At 38.9% G+C, this 22,832-nt stretch overlaps 2 protein-coding genes across 27 annotated transcripts in view; one reads left to right on the forward strand and one right to left on the reverse strand.

Annotated features, from left to right (window-relative positions):
• Apbb2 (amyloid beta precursor protein binding family B member 2) overlaps positions 1–4,804 on the forward strand; it is a 326,509-nt gene extending 321,705 nt beyond the window's left edge. For all 18 annotated transcript variants that reach the window (XM_074042381.1, XM_074042394.1, XM_074042378.1 and 15 more), the window contains one exon: positions 1,981–4,804. In XM_074042381.1, coding sequence (XP_073898482.1) covers positions 1,981–2,148 — 168 coding nt within the window. In that variant the 3' untranslated portion in view covers positions 2,149–4,804. The remainder of the gene's footprint in view (positions 1–1,980) is intronic.
• Nsun7 (NOP2/Sun RNA methyltransferase family member 7) overlaps positions 4,155–22,832 on the reverse strand; it is a 42,426-nt gene continuing 23,748 nt past the window's right edge. For 8 of the 9 annotated variants that reach the window (XM_074042399.1, XM_020170303.2, XM_074042397.1 and 5 more), the window contains 5 exons: positions 17,077–17,220; positions 16,625–16,726; positions 15,710–15,827; positions 9,529–9,652; positions 4,155–9,063 (listed from right to left, as the gene is read on the reverse strand). In XM_074042399.1, coding sequence (XP_073898500.1) covers positions 8,437–9,063; positions 9,529–9,652; positions 15,710–15,827; positions 16,625–16,726; positions 17,077–17,220 — 1,115 coding nt within the window. In that variant the 3' untranslated portion in view covers positions 4,155–8,436. The remainder of the gene's footprint in view (positions 9,064–9,528; positions 9,653–15,709; positions 15,828–16,624; positions 16,727–17,076; positions 17,221–22,832) is intronic. The other variant, XM_074042398.1, reaches the window with a different exon arrangement.

Raw genomic sequence — 22,832 nt, forward strand, 5'->3', positions numbered from 1 at the left:
GGTGGCAAAGGTGGAGAATAGGAAAAAAACAGATTGACTTTTAAAAGACACCTTAGAGCTGGAGGCTTAGTAGAGTGTCTGCCTCACAAGTGTGAAGCCCTGAGTTCAAACAGTACCACCAAAAAAAAAAAAAAGCACCTTTGACATGGATGGAAGGAGGAGGGAGGACAGGAGGAAAGACCTGTTCACACTTAGGATGGCCCCAGTTCCCCCCAGTCACTCAGTAGAGTCCCTCTCAAGTGCTGAGGAGCCAGTCTCTAAGGTTCATGCCTGGAGGTGCAGGAGTCAGTGAACCCACAAACCAGGTGCAGGGCATGGGGATGGAGTAAAGGGGTACGTGAAGCAAATAGAGAATGGGAGACTTAAGTCAAAAAAAAAAATGACTATTGAGATATTTCATGAAATTGAAAGGGATCATGAGAGATAGGTTTGGATTATAAAATGGTTTTCAGCTGTAATTATACATTTTAATGCTGATGGCAACTAGGTAGTTACCTTTATCACTGGCTAGTTTGTTTTCAGGTTCCCAGACTTGTTTTCCCTCTTGGAAATAACTTTTCCTCATTTGATTCCTGTTTTCATTGCATTAGTGCACCCAGTTGGCGTAGCTCACACGAGGCTGTGTAAAGCTATGGGTAAAATCCAAGCTCCTCAGCCCACTCTGGATCCAGCTTTTCTAGCACAGTGGCTTTTTCTTGATTCGGATCTGCATGATTCTCCATCTGGAATATCTGTGTCTGAACTTACACTATCTGAAATGTGGTATTAACACGTTCTTTTGAATCTACTTCACTTTAGGCATATTTTCCAGCCATGTCCTATAGGCCCCAGTGAAGAGGTTATTGTGAAATTTACAATAGGACAGAGAAAGTCGTTTATAAAATTCATCAGTTAGGGGCAGTCTTGATTCACACTGATGGACAGAACTACTGTTTGAAATTCCACGTGCAGGGTCCCCTGCCGCCACACCTGCCTGTCAGTAAATTCATGCTCGAGGTGGGTGTGGTCTGAGTTGTGAAGTGGACCTAGCAAGATGCCTCAAAAAGAGCAAACATGTAATAAATCAGCCTTTTCTGGGTGTGTGGCCTGTGGGGCGTGACACACCCCTCCCAGAGTCTGACCGTAGATGTTTAGTGCTTCTTAGGAGGAACATCAACCTGTTGTATGATCATGCCTAGAACCTACAAGATTTATGCTGATTTTTAAAATCATTTACTTTAAATTGCTTGGATTAGGAAAAAAATGTCGTGAATTATAACCTTTTCATCTAATACTGAAGAATTACTTATTTCCCATTAATACACACAGGTGGGCTGCATTATGTTTCTGAAGGATAGAGATTGCCTGTGGTGTCAATGCCGATAGATCTTTTTGAAGTTAATCCATTAGGATTTGTACTTGAATATTACATATATTCTGAAGTCACAATGCATCATTCTTTTTCTATCAAAGCAGGAAGTAGGGACAGCAACATTTATACTGCTAGCCCTCGTTTAGGCCTTCTATGCTCTTTATGAAGGTCGCCACTCTTCAGTCACTGTACAGGATGGAGAGACGGAATAACTGGAGTCACCCGGCTCACAGCGCTAGAACCTGGATTCAAACTGTGTCCTTTCTACTCTGCCAAGAGTCACGAGCAGCTGCTTAGATGGACATGTCTCTCTGATGGGAAATTTTGTTCCCCCCATCCTGATCCTTTTTGTTTTCCTCAGCTCACTGTGAGACTATAGGCTATCAGCACAGAGAATTAGAGTGGGAACGGGTGGAAGGAAAGGGTGGCAAAGCAGGACGCCACTGACGAGCCCAATGATCTTTTAGGGGGACTTAAAAGACGCACATTAAGAATAAGAAATTCTTGGGTTTACGTTTTGGAACTAGCTCATTAACTTTTGGGAAGTCAATATATTAGTGATGAATTACAGTTATATTAAAGAAGAAATAATACATTGTTAATTACCTCTTTTTTTTTTTGTATTTCAGTTACGGTACCAGAAGTGCTTGGTAGCCAGGCCACCTTTACAGAAAGTTCGACCACCTCCTCCGCCAGCAGACTCAATGACCAGAAGAGTAACAACCAATGTAAAACGAGGGGTCTTATCCCTCATTGACACTTTGAAACAGAAGCGCCCTGTCACAGAAACGCCATAGCTGCTTGTGTTATGACTCAGCCACGCTAAAGATAAGAGACTGAGACCTGGCCTTCCGTTCAGTTGCTGATGCTTTGTCTCCAGAGAATTTATCCTTCGCCAAACAGTGTTAGACAAGCATGTTCTCTCGTCTTGCCACCATCGTGTGATATGAAAAGAAGCATGAGTAATTTTTTTTGCTGTCAGTAAAAGTTACATCATGAGCCGTGGAAGGTCTTTTTCTTATTGTAAATATTGTGAACTTGACTTTACACACACAGAGAAGAATGTGGTTACACCCGCCTAGTGAACTAGAGCGTCCTTGGAGTGAATGATGCCTGGGTTCGTTCCCCTGTCCTCTTGACTGGACCTGTCACAAGCAACCTTTGAGCCCTACAGCACTTTTGTCTGTTTTCAGCACTGGAAACATTGAGACGTTGAACATCAGATCCCATTGAATTGCTGTAAAAATAGGAATGACAAGTTTGGGGGTTTCGTTTTTCATAAAAGTGACTCTGTTGGATGACAAAATTGGTTGTTGGCATCAGTACAGACACCAACTGGCGCTTTCCTCATTGAGCCCTTTGATCATGGGACACCATTTCATGTCTACAGCTGTTTGTGGAATACTAGAAAAAAGTGAGACTTTAAAATTGAAAAACAAATTGGAGGAATTAAAATCGAACAAAAAATAGGCTTTTCAGATGGTTTTTAAATCAATTATTTTAAAAAGAGATTAACAAAACCATACTGCATTTCGGATGGGACATATTTCAAACTTCTGCCTTACATTGTACGATGCAGCTAGAGAATTACAGTTCACGGTGGCCATTCTCTACCCAAACACTAATGTGAAATACTCCTCACAAGCCTTTCATCCGTAGTTTGATAACCAGCCAATATGCAATCTGGAGTTGAGGGAATGTCCTTTGTATCTCTTGTCACACACTGTTATTTTAATTTTTGTTAGTCCACATCCTAGAGGTCACTGTTCTGCTAGAATTCTGCATTGAGCTCAACCTTTCTCTAATGCTTTTTGTCCAGAAAGCTGTCTGTCCATCCCATATTGTCCATGGCAACGAATTACATTTAAGTTGATCTTTCTTGAATTTATGTATTTAATATTAGAATTTGTTGGACTTAACTAGATACAGCTTAAGTTTTTATATTTGTCCATTTTACTTTAAAGATTTAAAATTTTCACAACAGAGCAAAAATATCCATAGGAACGATGGACTGCTTAACAGTTTCTCAAAAATAGCATTTTCCTGCTTTTTATGTAGATAAGAAACTTAGCTATAAAGATACACAAATTTAGACTCTTGTTGACATTGTTTTAAAAAGAAGTTGCTAAGGAGATCAATTCAAATATCGGTCTTACTTTTTAATGTCAAAATTCACATTTACAGCATCGCTATAAAAATAATGCTTTGTTTATACACTGCTTCGTACTTGGCAAAGTGGCTTCCACATTCTTACCACATTTGAGCCTTATAAGGTAGAAAAGGTACTAAATACATTAGAAAAATCAAAATATGAAGTATCAAAAGTTTCCATCAAAGGGCCTAAGATCTCACCAAAGCTCATCAGTGAGCCAGAACCAGGAACCACAGTCCCAGCCTTGCTGTGCTAGGCTGCCTCCACTCAGCCAGGAAGACCCTTTCCAAGTGACTGGGCACATACAAAGAGGAGCAGCTATGGAAGTACTGTCAGGCAATCTCAGAACTCTGGAGTCAGTAAAGATGGCCAGTTTCCTTATGCAGTGGTATTAAATTATTCCTAAAACCCTTGCCTCCCTCAGTCCAGGACCATGTGTTGCAGAGGACAGGTGTCTACATTCAGCAGCCTGTTTCGGCCTGTGAGGTTTTCCTAACTCATGGCGTTTAGCTACCAGAAGACGTGATGGAGTGAGTAGGAGGCCTTCTGCTTGCCGTTCCCTCCCAGAATTCATGGAGCGGGGAGCAGAGGGGCTAGAACTGTTTGCTGGCACCCTATTGTTACAACAAAAATGATGCTTTTTAGAAATGCATTAAACTTTGCACCAACTTGCATACTATTCTGTCTGGAGTAACCAGTGCCATCATGACAAATTACTGCATTAAGAAAACCTTACTGTGCCCTGTGAAAAGCTGTTCAAAATTCAGTCATGATCGTTCATCTTCATCTGCACAGTGAAACGTTTCAGTGTGATAAATTTCAAAACTCTAAACAAGTAATCCACTTTTCTACAGGAAATCTCTACCAGAAACCCCTGTTCATTTTTTAAGGCATACCTTTTTTGTTTTTCAGCATCGAGAATACTGAGCTAGCTTTAAGTAGCAAACTGATTTATATATGCAATTATAAGATGCAGTAAGATGAAAGATAGCCTTTGCGTATTGACAACTTTACTGCAGATATTGTTTTGAAAATAGCTTTGCATACTAAATGCAGTTAATTTTTGTAAAATTAATTATGTTAAACAGTATGTTCAGACACTTTCTGCCATGGCCAAAAAGTATGTATGAAAGAATGTATGTATTTGTGAGAGGATGCCCGTGTTTTACCTGAGATCTTAGCGACGCTTCAGTGATCTATGCATTCTTTACAGCTGCAATTCGGTAAACACGCAGCCATGTTCACTATGCCTTGTATGTCTTATCACTTTTTAATTAACCTGTTAAATACAGCTTAAAATATTTTTATTTTATTTATTCTATTTTTACTGAAATATACCGCATTATTGTGTTAATGTATTATCTCTCCTGGATATTATGTTACATCATATCCAGGTCTGAGTAATCTCAGTGAACTATACATTGCCTAAACGGTGGTTTTGTAATGATTTGTAGTCACATTTCTATTGGAATATGTAGAAGAAAAGGCAAAAATGCTTAAAGTTCCTTTTATTTTTAAAAAGCAGCTAGCTAGATGCAGTCTTGCCACCTCAACTATGTGCACCTTGGCAGCGTCAGGGGACCAGCCAACACGCCTGTGGCTAAGAACTTTCCTTTGTAGACTAAAGCACTGTGCAGTGCTTCATTTTTTTACACCCTCACAACACGTACGGTTTCATCTAAAAGACAGATACACATTTCCACCTGGACAGGTCACCCATAGCTAGTTACAACCATTGTTTTCTGTTTGTCTGTCTTACTGCATGAAGGGACATTAGACCCATTTCCATTAAAACAAGTTCTTGGTGATAAACTGTTGGCGCTGCTACCTTTTTTTAAGTCCCCATTTTAAGATGGACACCTGGAAGAGTATTCCATACAAAGCCATTTACTAACAACCCCCAAAGCTTCCTTCATTTGTATGGCACACTCATCTCGTAAGCATTGCAACACAAGATTTCAGAAACAACATGAAAAATGTCTGCCTGATGTTAGCACAATTTAATAAAACCATTAGCTCTCTAGTTGGCCAGCGTCACCTAGTACACATCTAATGTGTGCCTACAGCCAGTGACACGCAGCTTCCAAGCAAAGATCCTGCTCCCACCATGAGAGCAGGCCCTGGCATCCAGAGCAGCTGGCTTGTCCTGAAAGGACGTTTCATTTTCCTTTTTATGTCTTCTGCTGTTGACCACTTTTACACATTGAAATGTAACGTGTTGTGAGAATAAATTTAGCTGCACAAAATGTTTGGCTCATTTCTCTGACAACTCATTCACATAGGAAGGACAAACAGAAATTTTGTGTCTCTATAGTGGTAATTTTATTTTTGTACTATTCTTACCTGAAATGAAATCCTTTTAGTAATGTAAGGTTCTGTTCTTATTAGAGACTGCATCTTTCTGTCTGGTAGGAACTGGAAAGTAACTTGAGATTTTGAGGCATCGCCCTGTCTTTATTTGGCATTCTGGACACAGCACATTTAGTTACCAACCCAGACTCTTTCTGCAGTCTCTAGGATTGAGGCATTTCAGCACAAAGAAGCCTGTCATTCATTTAAGAACCTAGTTTCAGAGACTGAAGAACAGAGGCATGCAGACATTAAATCCAAGTGCTGTGTAGCTAGGTTAAGTTTAACCACGGGACACATGGACGTTGACAAGTAGCATTTAAAGTGTGGACCCAATTTTTGTTCATCCTGCTCTCCCCCACTAGGTCCTCTTATGCTATGAAAAGCAGTAACTCTCAATGAACAAAAGTTCATTTTGGTTTCAGGGTAGTTTCAAATAAAAATCTGAATTTGCTATTAGAGTATCTGAACACTAATAATTTATTTTTAGTTTTTTGCAACACTTTAAGAAGCTGGAGAAAGTAAAATGCTAAACAGAAAATGTCAGTGTGACCAATATTCCTCACTATAATTCTGTTGCTTTTATCCAAAGTGTTTTTCCCTTTTAACTACCAAAATATTTAAATAATTGATCCTGTCCTCCTTAGAAGAGGATTCTTCTCAAAGAATAAAATATAGGCGTAATTAAGGAATAGTTTAATTCAGAATCTCCATAAACTTCTAAAGAAAAAACCTGTACCAAGATGCATGTTGGGAGATACCAAAAGTAAGTGGCTAGAAGTGGAGAACTGAGTCACACTGCTAGAGACTAGAAGGCACTCAAGCTACTTCATAACAATGAGAATTAACAAGACACACCTGGAAAAGTTCCACCCTGGGGTGGCGGTGGGGAGGGCGGATGAGATTCCTGGGATGAAATACCAGCTCCTTCCTGAGGCACGTTACATTAAGCCACACTGCCCTTCTAAGTGTGGGGTTCTCTAAGCCAGATCTGGGTGGAGATGACACAATGAAACATACTATAATTCTGAAGTTTTTGAATTTAGTAAAATGAGCTGAGCATTTAAAATACTCCGTGGGTTTGGTGCTAGGGACGGAACCTAGGGCCCTGCACATACTAGCCAAGTGCTCTACCACTGAGCTACATCCAGAGTCATACTGTGTAACCCAGGCTGGCTTAAAATATGTCACCCTTCTGCCTCTGCCTCCTGAGTTCTTTGTTTTTTAAGAGTCATAATTAACATGAGTAGAATTCTTTGAGGATTTAAAATATTATAAGCCTCATGTATAAAACTTTCTTCGGCTACAGATTTTAGTGAAAAATGTAAGTCTTTAGCTAAAATAAAAATAGTACTTATGAAAATGAAATTCACCATTTTTCTCCCAAATTCAAGTGAGAAAATAAAAGAGCTGAAACAGACCTCAGTATTCTACGAAAGCATGCCACCTGAGATGAGCAGTCAGAAATTTACTAACACTTGTCCACAGCTGAATTCTGAAACTAAAACTTTAACTTCAAACTTAATGTGTCGATGAGCTTTTTAAAATAAGATTTATAGTCAGTTATTCTACTTGATAACAATTTGTTGCCATGATGAAAAAAATCAATAGACCCAAAAATGATAATCATCCCAATTTCAGTAGGCAATAGATAATACATCAAGATGAATTGACATTTAATGTAACAGTGCTGCACTATGTTTTAATTGTGCATCAGAAATGATTTACCAAAGTTTGATTAGTGTGTGCTATTTGAAATGATTTGTACATTTTGCTGTATCACCTGATCTTTGAATAGAATCAGAAATCTTTAAGGGTTTCTTCAACAATAGATATCACTTGTATGAACAGTTTTGCCTCTTTCTCAGAATTACACATATTTAGATAAATTTGCTCACAGTCATTTTTTACAACAGCGTTTGGTATAAACAGGCAGAAGAGAGGGATGACTGTGCTCAGTCTACTTAGGATTCCAGAGGCTCCTCCAATAAGAAACACACATTTTCTGTGGATGGACATCTGAGCTACGCAAGCCTGGTGCTCTGGACTTCTGTGCTTCCTACTCAGACTCAAGCTCAGTCACAGTACAAAAGCTCATATGCCCTGTGTCAGGAATGGTGTGATACTTGAGGAAAAAAGTCAACCTAGGTTGGGACTGGAAAGGTTCAGCTCTAACCAGCTGGGTCCTGGCAGAGCAGGCGGCATCTTTCACACTTGCTAGCAAATCCCTCCCACTGAAGTTTGAAAAGCAGCCAGCTTGGAGGTGGACCATGGTCCCTTAAGGAGAGACTGTTGCAGCTTTAATCCAGACAAGTTCACAGGAGTGAGACAAGTTCTAAGTGCTGATTCCGAGTCTACCACTGGGCATCGTAAAACAGATTGTGCTGAGCTGTGAAATCTCAGTTCTGCTCACGTAATCCTCTGCATGAGTGCTGCTCGCCTATCTTCATCTCGAAGGTCATTTAGCAGATACTAAGTGACTGAAAGGATGAGTATCTTATGCAGTGATATCTAACCTGAGAAATACCAGACCTTGGGGCGGGGGGAACACCTGTTCCTGGCCCCTGTAACCAACACAGGAAAGTCAAAGCCATGGTTGGGGATGCTTGAATAGGGAGGAAGGTAAGTTTTCTTTGGGTTTATCCCCTCTCCTGAGCACGGATGGCGTGGGGAAGTAGCCGGGCCCACTAGTCTTGGCTCCAATCCAACGGTAGTAAAAGTGGTGGGCTGGGAGCTGAGATCTGGTCACTTGGGGGCTTGCAAGTGGCAGCATCACCGGAGGCAGAATGATCTCCACGGGTTTCAGAGGAACCACTTTGCCTCCTGGTCGAGATCTCAAGTTTGTCGACGGTTCACATGGCCTGGAGTGACCAGTACTCTTCAGCAGGGTGGGTGCTAACAGACTGGTTGCAGGCTTACTGGATCTTCTGGTCTGTGAGGAAGCTTGGGTCACATTTTTCTGTGGAAGAGGCGTTTTTGTCATTAATGTCTCTGATGGATTAGCACTTGCTTTAGTTTCCCGACTCAGGAACTCAGCAATTTTCATTTGGATGCCGTTGCTATCAGTAGTGGAAGCTTTGGTCAATGTTTTTGCTTTCTTCTTCTTCTTCTCCCGTTTTGATGATTTCCCCAACTCAATCCCATCCAGTAAACCCTTTGCTGCAGCTCGGGCCAAAACATCTTTCACAGACACTGTCTCAGATGGGTCCCGCTGCAATGAAGGGAGCAGCTATTAATGTGGGAGGGAGATCACTCAGTGTGTCACAAAATATCCGGGCTTCAGTGAAAAAGAGAGAGTATCAGTATCTTACTAAAGGAAATGGGTTTTAGGCGTTACTCCCTAATATATGGTACACTGTAGCAAATGATTTTTTTACTTCAACTCATCCATTTATAAACCTACTAGAAAGAATTAACTTCTGATTTCTTACTCATTAGGGAAGATGTACTAAGTGTTGACCAACTGCTTGGAGAAGTGCAGGTAGAGAAGCTCTAAGAAGCGTAAAGAAGAGGCGTCTGTGCCACACAGCAGTCTTTTTCCTGCCTTTTCGTTATTTGCGAAATATAAGCACGCCACTTCAAAATGGCCATGACATTCCTGGGTACCTTTTAGGAGGCTTTGTTGTTTCTCAGTTCCAAAGTATGACAATGGACTGGGATTTTTGTTTCCTCTTACCTCTCTTGTCAAAATAGAAAGAAAACAACCATTGGTAATTTCAGATGGTTCCATTCTGAAAAATTTATCAGTAGACAAATGTATTTCTTTTAATGAGCATAGTGGAAGAACAGGAGGACTGAGCCTGTGGTAGAAATGAATAAACATTGAACAGTCAGAATGGATTCTTTACCAAGAAAGGCAGAAAGTATTTTGCAAATAAATTTTCTTCTGTTTTACCAATCACTTAATTGAAAATTCCAAATAAGAAACAGTCTTTTCCAAAATGCTACTATAAGTTGAAAGGTCCAATATTTTATATTAGCTCATAACTGTTATACTTTCTAGGTCTCCATCGTTAAATAACTTCTCCACAGTAAAAAAAAGGTGGTCAATGAATCCCAATGGACGCTTGTCTAAAGGAGAGATACAAACCGCTAGTAAGCACATGGAAAGACACTCGGTATCCTTAGTCATCAGAGAAACCCAAACCAAGGCCAGAATGAGATCCTGCTTCACACTCACTAGGCTAACCTAGCATTAAAAATAGAAACCCACAAATACTGGTGAGAACTGGAACAATCAGAACCCTGCTACTGATTGATGGGAATGCTGAGTGAAGCAAACACTTTGGGAAAGTGTAGAAGTTTCCTCAAGAGATTAAACAAAAAGTTGCCATCTGACCCAGGAATTCTGCCTCTAGTATATACCCAAGAGAAATGCAAACTCACATCTGCAAAAAAACATGTACACAAATTTTATAGCAGCATCTTAACATCCTAAAGATGAAAAATCGCCCAAATGCCCATTAACTGATAAACAGGTAAACAAAATGTAGCATGTCGATACAATGGAGTATTATTCAGCCTTCAAAAGGAATGAAGTTCTCATACTTCTATGACATAGATGAACCCCAAAAAACATTATGATAAGTGAGAGAAACCAGGCACAAAGGGACACATTGTATGATTTCATTTGTGTGAAATGTCCAGAATAGGTCCATAGAGACAGAAAGGAGACAATTGGTTGACAGGGCTGGGGGAAGAAGAAATGGGAAGTGACTACTTACTGAGTGTGGAGTTTCTTTTGAGGGTGATGAAAATGTTCAGGAATCAGATACTGCTAATGGTTGCACAACTTTGTGACTATATTTTAAAAGTACTGAATTGTACACTTTAAAATGGTGAATTTTATAGTATGTAAGTTATATCTCAAAAGTATTAAAGTAGGAAGTTACATATCTTTAATATATAATTCATCTATAACATAACTTATAACCAGGAGCTGCTGGTTCACCGCTATAATCCTGCCCACTTGGGAGGCTGAGATTGGGAGGATCATGGTTCAAGACCAGCCCAGGCAAATAGTTCTTGAGACCCCATTTCCAAAATAACCAGAGTAAAATGGAGGCATAGCTCAAGCAGTAGAGCACCTGCTATGTAAGTGAGAAGCCCTGAGTTTAAACCCCTAGTCCCATCCCCCCCAAAAAACAACATATGCACACATACTCTTGTGGCTGACATTCAGCTGGCACACTCTGGTATACCAATGGGAAAAATACCAAATTTCTGGGCGTATGCCCTCCTTCTGCCCTACCTCCTCAAATGCCCCCCCAGACATTCACATCATAAAAAGGAACAAGGAGGTCCACCTGGCACATAAAGGACCCCAAGAGCCAGCCTCTGCCCACTGCAAAACTATGGGATTTGGAAGTGGACAGATATACAAAAGATATGATTAACTCTCATTATGCATCTTTGGATTCTTTTATTTGGTAGGCAAATGTGGGTAGGTTTTTTTGTGATCAACAAAAACCAGTGAACAAAATTTGAAAAAAAAACATTTAAAACTATAATAATTAAAGCACTGTCATATTAGTATAGACGTAGCCAGAAACCAGTGAACAGAATTACAGACTCACTCACACAGAAGTACATATGGGATTATAGCACATCAAAAAGATGGAATTTTAGCTAGGTGTGGTCATGGACCCCTGTAATTCTAACACTTGGGAGGCTGAGGCAGGAGGTTCACAAGTTCCAGGCCAGCCTGGGCTACAAAGTGAGACCCTGTCTCACAAAAAGAAACAAGAGATGGGTGTGGTAGTACATGCCTGTATCCAGCTTCTCAGGAGGCTGAGATTGGGAGGATGTGATTCAAAGTCACCTCAAGCACAAAGTTAGCAAGACCCATCTCAGCAAATAAACTGAAGGTGCCTTTGGGGAGGCACAGATAAGAGGATCAAGTCCAAGCTGGCCCTCAGCAAAAACTCAAAACCTTAATTCAAAAAATAACTAAATCAAAAAGAGGGCTGGTGGAGTGGCTCAAGTGGTAGAGTGCCTGCCTAGCAAGTGTGAGGCCCTGAGTTCAAATCCCAGTACAGCCAGAAAAAAAAAAAAGAGAGAAAAAATTAAAAGATGGTATTTGAAATCAGTGGGAAGGTGGGAGGAGAAATGGGAAAAACCAGATTGGTATGTACTTTCCTCCTGTGCCAAGATAAAGAGCAGATAAATTATTTAAATAGAAGAAGATGAATTCAAGGTTAGCCTGGGCTACATAGTGAGACCCTGTCTCAAATAAGTAAATAAATATGAACTAATAAAAGAACAAAAAGAAAACTGGCAAAAGGATTTACAAGTTAGGGATAATTTAATACAAAATGCACATGCTATAAGGACAAGACTGATACAACTATGTACACAAAAATTTGAAATTTCTGTAAAGGAAATTTTTCTAAAATACTTTAATATGGCAGGCAGGGCTAGGGAGAGGTAGATCAATGGTACCATGTTACATTCACTAACAGCCAAAAGTTCTGTGTGCCACTGTGCATCAGGTGACCCTGGGTTACGATACTGCCGTATACACTTCACCACACTAGCAGAAAGGAGTTTGAAAGTTTTCACCGTAAAGAAATGATGGATGTTTGAGGAAAAAGATACGTTTAACCTAGTTTAAACATTACATTGCACAATGCATACTCATATTCAAACAGCACACAGTATCCCTTTAACAACATATAATTTTTGTTTTACGTATGTTAAAGACAAATTGTTTAAAATAAAAAGGAAAAATTAAGCATCGATTTAAATATCTGTAATTTATATGACAAATAACTAATATCCCTAGTATACAATAGGACAGAAAAAAGATTAATTATCCAGTTGAAAACATGGCAGAGTACATGAACATGCAATTTACAAATTAATAACCATACCCATAGAGTTTCGTATTAAAGCTCTGCTGAAGTAGGGGACACATTTTATATCCACTTTCCTTCATCTCCATTCAGGACACCCTTCTCCCACTTAACAAAGGCCTGTAACCTACCTTATTGTCGTCCATAAACTTGCGGGCTAAAATCTCCAGGGTGCTAAACAAAGGAACAGCTGAGAGTGTGGCTGTCTTCTCCCAGCCAGAGCAGAGATTAGGTAAGGATCTCTCAGACTCAGCAAGATCTGTTCTTGAACTACAGACCTTTCTCCCTTCCACGGCCCTCCCTCAGTATTACCAAACACCCATCCAAGTACTCGACTTTTATCAGTCTGTTTACCCACAGCTTCACAAATGTTGGGTCTTTATTGGACTTCTAAGTCTTTCCCGTCTGAGGGCGAGAGGATGAGCTCTGGTTGTTGATTACATTTTCATCTCTGGATTGTGAGCTTGACCATGTCCCCTGCTGACTGACAGCAGTGTGGTAGGGAGTGGTTAAGAGTAGGGGTTCTACATCATAAATAAAAATGTCTTTTAAAAAAAAAAAAAAGACAGGAAGGTAAAACAAGTCCTGTCCAGGGATTGGTACCAAAGGAAGGGCATAAAGAAATGGTGAAGGGCGAATATGTGGAAGTACTATGTATTCATGTATGAAAATGTAACAATGAGACCTGATAAAACTGTTCTGAGAAGGGGAGAAGGAGAATAAAGGAGAAAGAGAGAAAAGAATGGGGGTTCTGGAGCAGTGGCAAGGCATTGAAACATTTTTTCTCAAATACCCTCTAAAGAAAGCATTTCTTCCCTCCTTTCTCTCCTTTATTTCTATGTATCTTAAAATTAAAATTTAGAAGTAAATCACAAAATCATATTAGCATGTCTGACTTTTTTAACAAGGTATATCTGGTTTTGAAAAAGAGAACTAGTTTTGTAATAGGGGACAAATTAAGCATTTTTCCCATATATCAAATAAGACAAATCTACAGGTTCAAATATTTAATAGAAAATTTGTATTTAATAAAAATGTATTTAAAATATGCAAAATGATATTCTAGAAATAATATAGTGTGCAACTGTTGAAACTTATGAGAAATGTTCAACATCATGTTAAAAGTATAGAGCAAAATTTTAGGAAGCATTTGGAAAAGAAAAGTTTGAAGGCTCATGCTGCAGAACTCCACCCTCGGCCACCCCTGCCACACTGCCCGTCAGTGGTCAGAAAGTGCGCTCACCCTCGCCACTGAGAAGTGAAATGTAAGCAACAGTGAGACCTCACCTTCTCACCCTCAGACTGGTAAAGATTTAAAAGTCTGCTAAAAACTAGCATTTCTAGAGCTACAGGGAAACAGACTTATAAAAGTGATTATTTGGTGGGTAATTTGACAATACTTATTAAAATTTAAAATATGTGTATTCTTTGGTGCGAGAAAGACCTAGAAAACTATAAATCAAATTATTAAGAATGGTTATATCTAAGAGGATGAGTTTTAGAAATCCTTTTTTCTTTCTAAATTAGTATTCCTGTAACATGGGACAAGAAAAAAATCTGCCTGTAAATATCACAATGGCTAAAGTCCAAATGAACTGAATATTTCCAGGATAGTAAAAGGAAATATATGCAACGGGTAGGAATTAGATTAGATGACCTGTAACACTGTGTTCAACTCTAACTCCCACCACTTTGGAGCATTAAGAAATGACTCCGACTGGGGATGGAGCTCAGTAGTAGAGTGCTTGCCTAGCGTGCACAAGGCTCTGGGTTTGAGCCCTAGCACCCACACGCCCCCACAAAATGACCCTACAGACCACCTCTTATATTACCCTAGGCAGTGCATAATTTCTTTCAACTACACCTCTAGCAAGTAGTTACAACCTCTTGAATATACACTTTTCAATCTGAGCTTAAATCTCAGACCAATCTAGAATGTGACTTAGCTTACATGTTTAAATATTACTTATATATTATGTCAGATTACAGATTAACCATGAAATAGAAAAACAGGTATTCCTGCACTTTTGCCATATTATATCCTCACAAACCTTATCCCTGATAAATCAAGAATCATACACGGTGTACTCACTGGTTTGATTATATGCCTACAACAATGCTCTTTGCCACTACGTGGGAATTTAGTGGATTCCATATTAAGAAGCTTTTAGAGCTTGAGGTTGGTTGGCTGTAAGCCACCAACAGAAGCTATTAAGGATAGAAAGTCAACAAGAAAGGAAATGCTGATGTGGTTAACATGTCCCACTTGTGAAGTGGCAAAAGGAAAATAGCAAGTCGGAAGGATGGAGGAGAATATATAGATACATAGATTTTAAGAAGAGCTTACAACATGAGACATAAGTTAAAAAATAGAAGAGATGTTTAAAGGTCCTTATTGTCACAGTCTTGAAGAACTAGTTGATGTCACACAGTCTTAGAGCTATTCCTTACACTGATGCCCACAATTCAGGTTGTAGCAGTATGATTCTTTCTATCCCTACTTTATTGCTACATTTTACCCTGAAGCTACTGTACAGACCCAAGTTATTTTTAGCTCTGTTCTGGTGGGTACCAAAGGCTAAAAGGGCTTAAGAAATGTATGTCTTCAAATAATACACAGCCAGGTTTCTGTCTCCCTTCTAAAATATTTTATATACTTATTTTTCTTCTACAGAGACATGCATGTATCTAAAAAAGGGATATGAAATTTAGACCCAGTTCATCCAGAAACCAGGCAAGTCAAAGCCAAATGCCGTTAACTTTATCAGGAATGACAAAAACACCAGGATCTTTTTTACATACAAGAAAATATTCATGGCAAACTACAGAATATTCATGCAAAGGCCCTATAGAACCTGCTATAAATTGTGACAGAAGGTAGGATATTTGACCTTAGTAAAGTCCAAGAAAAGGGAAGTGGACTATCTATACAGCTTAGAAAACCATAGCTTTCACTGAGAAGTATTTGGCTGTTTGAGTTGGTTAGTGGCCTCCTTTCCTTACCTGTAAGGCTGTGTTTTATTCCCCTGGTCTTGACAGTCTAGAGCCTTTTTAACAACAATTTCATTTTCTTCTGGATAAACGGAGCATGTGCAGTAAACAACGGCCTGAGCTTTAGTAACTGCATGTAAAGAAGACAGGATTAATGGAATGACCCCATTACCCGTCCAAAGCAAAGGTACTAAGTTTCCACACTAATACTCCAGGCTTTGATAGCAACAATTTCCACAGATGCTTGAATGACTCCCCTTGAAAGTAGAAGCTCACTGTGCCCAAGAAGTAAAGTAAATCCAACTGGATTGTATGAAAATGGAAAATTCTACCAATATGACAACCTAGTTCCAAAACAAGCAAATAAATACTGCAGTTTACCATGAACTTGACTTCCAGACATTCCTCTTAAAAAAGATGGCTTTACAAGGGACTGTTGAAGAGTTGTCATGGATAGGCAAAATGACAAAAGAAAAATTACATAAAGTGAGAAGTTGAAGAGCAGAAATAGCAAAGATGAAAATGTACTATCATGGGCCAGGTGTGCTGGCACAGACCCAAAATCCCAGCACCTGGGGAGCTGAAACAGGAGGCCCATAAACCTGAGGCCAGACTGGGTTCCATAACAAGACCCTATCTCAAATAAATGAATGAATGAATGAAATGTACAATTGTGGATATACATAATTATTTCACTCACCATAAAGAAATTATTGTTTGATAACCTATGTTTAAAATTATAGTAAAGCATGTATTTTTTTGATTAAGTTAATTAAAGTAAATATTTTGTTATTTGAAAGCACTAAGACTTCTAAAATTTTGTTTATGGTTCACACGTCATTGCTTTATTCTACTAGATAAGCGATGCATTCATGCTTCTAATCTTAACACTGCGTTTTAGCAAGACTGTACGAATGACAAACTTACATTTCATTGCATGTACCAGCTGCTCATACTGCTGCTGAGCAAGAGCCTGAAGTTTATCCTCTGATGTGCCTCCTTGAGAGAGGTCCTTAAGTAAATCTGTATCTAAATTTTAAAAGGTATATGAATACTTTTTAAATATATCACAATTAGGTGCTTTTCATGTATTGCCCTTGTCTTATTTTCCAATCATTTGACCTACTAATGTAAATGTTCATAGAAAACACCTATTACAACTAAATAGATAACAATTAAAATGTCAGAAAATATATGTTGTTTTTCTCCAAGTTTATGAGACAGTCATCCAAGTAGCCATATAAGTCACTTAGGCAGAAAAGAAAGAATGCAATCAATCTGGAGATATACAGAAAGAGAAAATGAGATTTATTTTCCAAAACAGAAACTGATGGGCTACAGTCACCTAATTTCAATAATTTAGAAATTAGAACAAGTACCTTCATGTTCACTTAAAATAAATTCTACTGGATTGCTAACACCCAGTCCCGAACAACGGGGCAGCAGCAGAATTACTTTAACTTTCTGTAACCTGTGATCCTTTGACTCAATATTAGCAAATGTTTCATGAAGTATTTCTATATCTGGAAGAAAAAAAAAAAACAGAAAAATCAATGTAAAACATTAATTAGAAATCTGAATGCAATGTTTTTATATCTATTTATTATTTATTTTAAAATCCTCAACCCCACAAAAGCTGTTCAATGTAGTTAGAAAAGGGAGTTTTCTGATAATTTTTTAAAGTTAATAAGGATATTTTACTTATTTGTTTATTTTGCAGTACAGGAACTCAAACTCAAGAGGCTTCACACCTGTGAGGAAGGTGCTCTACCACTTGAGCCATACCTCCTTCCTTATTTTGGAGACAGGGTCTCACTTTTTGCCCAGGCTGGCCTCGAACCATGATCTCCTGATCTCAGCCTCCCATGTAACTTGAGATGACACATAGCCTGGGATGACAGACATGTGCCACTGCACCCAGCTATTGGTTGAGATGGGGTCTCACCAACTTTTTGCCTGAGCTGGCCTAGGATCAAGATCCTCTCGATCTCAGCCTCTTAAGTAGCTAGGATTACTGGCACCCAGCTTAGCAATCTTCTTAAGAGACAGTTTTCTCCACCTGAGAGAATGATTTCGAAGTTTAAATTTTTCATTCTGAACTTTAGGTTAAATTTAAAGTAGTAGGGACTGGGATTTGGAGGCAAACAGGTTTGACTCCAAACTTCACCATCTATTGGCTGGGTGTTCTAAGCTTGCGCTTCCTTATTCATAAAATAGCATGGCTTCCTGACCTAATTATGGTGAGACTGAGATAAAGCACTCAAGCTTAGCACAGTGTCTCATATAAATGCCCAGTGTTGGTTATTTCCCCTTCCATTTTATAGTCTATCCTCTTTTATATCCTATCATCCCCCAAAATGCACATCAAAAGCAGTTATAAGGCACAATCTAAGGTGCTGAACCCACACAAATGGTGTGAAATATCATCCACACCTCAAGGAACCTTGTAATTTGGTTTATGAAAGTCAGCTTCCCTCAGGTTGCAGCCATCTCTGCTCCTACAGTAAGACTTACCCAGTGAGAAGAAGGCAAAGTTACCAAAGAAATATGCTAAGGTTAACCCTGCCAGAATCCCTACAAAGCCAACAAAGTAATAAAAAAACACTGGAGGTAGAAAAGTCCTCTGCTCTTCCTTCCTCTTCCAGTCTGCATTGCAAGTCCTCTAGCCTATAATGGCAGGAGCTAACACTAAGCCAGCTGCCTATGAAGAATGGAGAGTAGAGTTCCAGCACCACAACAAAGGGCAAAGGGTGGGCTTGGAACTGAGAGGCAATAAAGCAACACCTGACCCAGTTTCTGAACCCACTTATTCTTCATTCTACTTCTTTTGTGGATCCTTTGCCGGATTCCTTTTGCTCAACTTCCTGACCTCTTCATAATGGGAGTGTCCAGGAGTCAGTCTCTGAACTTCTCTTTATTATGTACACTCACTCCCTTAGGGTTTGGAACATTCAATTTTTTCTACATGATGGCAAGGCTCAAGTTTATATCTCTCCTGACACAAAAAGGGTGTACCCAAATGCCTGCTTGACATTTCCACTTAGTGACATAACCCTAACTCCTTCAACAGTCTTCCCCATCTCAGGAAAAGACAACCTCTACTTTCCAGCTGAATAAACAAAAATCCTAAATCAATTCTGACTCTTCCCTTCTCTCCCAGCTCATATCCAGTCTAAAGACGCACCCTAGGGATACATTTAGAGTCCGAAGTTTCTCACAATCGCCATGGCTACCACCTGGTAGAAGTCAGTATCACTGCACACCTGAACTGTTTAAAATTGCCTCTTAACTGATCTAATATCCTTTTACCTAAGCTCTGTTTTCCAAAGTAATCAAACACTGGTAAAACATGTTGGCTCCTCAAAGTCCTCTGAAGATTCCCATCTGTTCAAGACCAAAATCCTTCCTCCAGCATAAGATGCCCTACTTTTGTTCCTAGATGAACTTTCAACCTCATCACATGGTTCACGCATTGCTCTAGCCACACTGCTTCCTTACTGCTCCTGGAACTTGCTAAGCATGCTACCTCAAGGCTTTGATTCTTCCTAGCCCGCTGCTTTGAATGCTCTTCCTGCATGTGTCCCTCACTCCTGTCAGGACTCCAACACTTCAACTAGGTCTCCTTTCCAATACTTCTGTATCAGAAAGGCCTTTCGTGATCACCATTCTCAAAAAATTTAAAAATTTCCATCGTTTTCATAGTATAATGAAAGGAGAGTCTTTGCTTCTCTGCTATATTCCCAAAGCCATAGAACAGTGCTAGCATATAACATACCTCAGTAAGTATTTGTTGAATGATAAATCATTAACATTTCTTGGTGGACAGTTCCTTCTGCTAATATTGCTCCTCTCCATCCCACTAACCCTGTCTTGAAATCCATGCCCTTTCTGCCAGTTGGGGGATCAGTTTGTAAGACTCACTCATGTGGTCAGGTATGGCAGTTTACTCTAGAAGTCTACAGCATAGAAATTTGAGCTGTTCCTCATCTGAGGCTATCACAAGTGATGTTTTATAGTTTGGGTACTGTTCGTGCTCCAAGAGTTCATGTGTAGAAGCTTGGTTCCCAATGCAGCAATACTGAGAGGTGCTAGAACCTTAAAGAGGTGAGGCTTAGTGAAAGGTAATTAGGTCACTGAGGACACTGCCCTCAGAAGGGAATAATGAGGGTCTTGCCAAGTGAGTTAGTCCCTGTGAGAATGGCTTGTTTTAAGAAAGCGTAACTTGCTCTCCAGTCTCACCATGTGATCTCTTCTAGCGTGTGTTCCCACGAATACGCCATCTGCCATGTTGTGACACAGTCAGAATGCCCTCAGTAGAGCCAGCTTCACCAGTCCCATGCTCTTGGGCCTCCAAAATTGTAATCTAAATAAACCTCCTTTCTTTATGAATCACCAAGCCTCCAGTATTTTCTTGTAACAATGGGAAACAAAGTAATAATACATAATGCTGCCATGAATATTCTTGCATATAGCGTTTGGTGAACATAAACGCAGAAATAAGATGCTAGGTGATAATGTAGGTACTGAGTCAACTTTACTGAGTAATACTAGTTTTCCAAACTGGCTATACAAATTTGCAATTTTGCCAGGAACGGGGGGGCATTCCCGGGGTTCTTGACATGCCGATACATGGTACTGCCACCTTTTTTTTTTGGATCATTCTGTGGGTGGGTAGTGGCAAGATGTTGTGATTTTAATTGCATTTTCCTGATTACTAATGGAATTTGGTACTTTTGTATAAATTTGGAGGGTTTTTGCATTTGAATATCTTTTTGTGAAACACAATTATGCCTCTTGCACATTTTTCTACTGAAGCATGTTAATGTGTAAGAATTCATTATAATCACGGTAAAAGCTCTTCATCAATTCACATGCTTCCTCTCTGTGATTTTTCTTTGCACTCTCTTAATGCACCAAAGTTTTATTTTTTTTTAATTTTTCTGATAGCCAATTAATCTTTTAGTGCTTTATGTGTCCTTAAAGAAATCTTAAACTACCTCCCAAGTCATGATGTATTTATAAGAAATTCTTATAAGAATTTCTAGTGAGCCAGTGGCTCACATTTGCAATCCTAGTTACTAGGGAGACAGAGGTTAGGAGGATTATGGTCGAAGCCAGTCCAGGGAAACAGTTCATGTGACCCTATCTCAAAAAATCCAACACAACAAAGGGCTGGCAGAGTTGCTCAAGTGGTAGAGTCACTGCCTAGTAAGCATGAGGCCGTGGAATCAAACCCCAGAAGCACACACAAAAAAAAAAAGAAAAGAAAAAGATTCTAGATTTGTGTACAATTTGTGTACAGTATCAAAAGTTTTTCCAGCACAATTTACCAAAAATCCTATCTCTCCCTAAATATTCTTCAGTATCACTTCAGTCATGAAGGAAGTAACTCTGGACTCTGATCTGCTCCTCAGTCTATTATCCACCTTCACACTGTCTTAATTACTGTAGCTTTTTGTTTTGTCAAAACATCCGCTGAAGTACATCCTCCATCTTTGTTCTTCATCGTCAGGAGTTTCTGGTGTACGTGGAGCTCTGTGTTGCCAGTGCACTAGAATTCTGATTGGGATTAAACTGATTCTATACAGAGCAATTTAAACAGAAATGAACATGGTCTATTCTTCTATTTGCTCGGCTCTTCTTCCTTTCAACAATGTTCTATTATTTATGAGAAAAGGCTCCACACATCTTTCATCATAAGTAATCTTCAGTATTTTGTTTTTGTATACTTCTGCAAAATGTATCTGCTTTTTAAAACTTCATTTTCAAGTTTTTGTTGTTGGTATACAGAAATAAATTTTATATGCTGATCTCATAGCTAGTGATCTTACAAAAAATCACATTGTAGATTGTAGATTCTTTTAGGTTTTCTACATAGCCCAGGCTGAACTCAAACTCATGATCTTCCTGCCTCAGCCTCCCTAGTGCTGAGATTACAGGTATGCATCACCCTACCAAGCTTCACAAATGATTTTTTAAGAGTTAAGTTAACTTTGCATTTCAAGAATAAACCAAACTTATATGTTTAAATATATTATTAAATTTAGCTTACTAACATTTTACTTATTCAGGTATTTGTAACATTTTAATTTGCCGGTATTAACTTTTTATCACTATTCTCACTTGTGACACAGGCCCACAATTTCCCCTCCCTGAAACGTCCCTTTCAAGGTAATAAAAATATCAAGGTAATAAAAAGAACTAGGGAGTATTACCACATTAAGTTTTCTGACTCAGTTGTTTGTAATCAATGTGTTGTAGCTTTCAATTTCTTTAAACAATGTGTCATAGCTTTCAATGTACAAGTCTTGCCCTTATTCTTTTTGGCACTGGAGTTTGAACTCAGGGCCTCACACTTGCTAGGCAGGCATTCTACCACTTGAGCCACTATGGCAGCTCCTTTCGTGCTGTTTTGTATTGGGTATTTTTGGGATAGGGTCTTGAGAATTATTTGCCCAGGCTGGCTTTGAACTGTGATCCTCCTGATCTCTGCCTCCTGAACAGCTAGGAAACAGCTGGGATACATGTGAGCCACCAGTGTCCAGAAAGTCTTGCACTTCTTTTATTAAATTTATTCCCAGGAACTTTATTCTTTTTTGATATTGTGCTTTTCTTATTTTAACTTTTAGATTGTTCACTGCTAATGTATAAAAATATAAAAGATCTTTATGCATTCACTTTGTAACCTACAACCTTGTTACACTACTTTATTAGTTTTAACAATTTTTTCCTGGATTCTTTAAGGTTTTTTATATGCAAAGAATGTTTGCTGGTTCTGAACAATTTTGCTTTCTATATTTTGAGACTATGTTATTACATGCATACATCTTTAGTACTGTTATATTTTCCCTTATCCTCTCCTTTATCTTCTTTTGCATTGGTATTCCATTTCATATTCCATCCCTCTCTCCCTGAACTATTAATTACACATTCCTTTATTATTTATTCATTACCCCAGAAATTATAACTTAATATAATTTACTATTTTGATGACTTCCTGGAAAAGCACAGACCACAGAGCACATCAATTCCATTTCCTTTTCTGTAAAATGATATGCCATTATTATAATTTATTTTAATCACATATATTTTAAAGCCTATACAGCTTTCCCTCCCATAAGACATTAGATTATGA

The sequence above is a fragment of the Castor canadensis genome, chromosome 9 (assembly GCF_047511655.1).
Source record: "Castor canadensis chromosome 9, mCasCan1.hap1v2, whole genome shotgun sequence".
In the NCBI taxonomy this organism is placed as follows: Eukaryota; Metazoa; Chordata; class Mammalia; order Rodentia; family Castoridae; genus Castor; species Castor canadensis.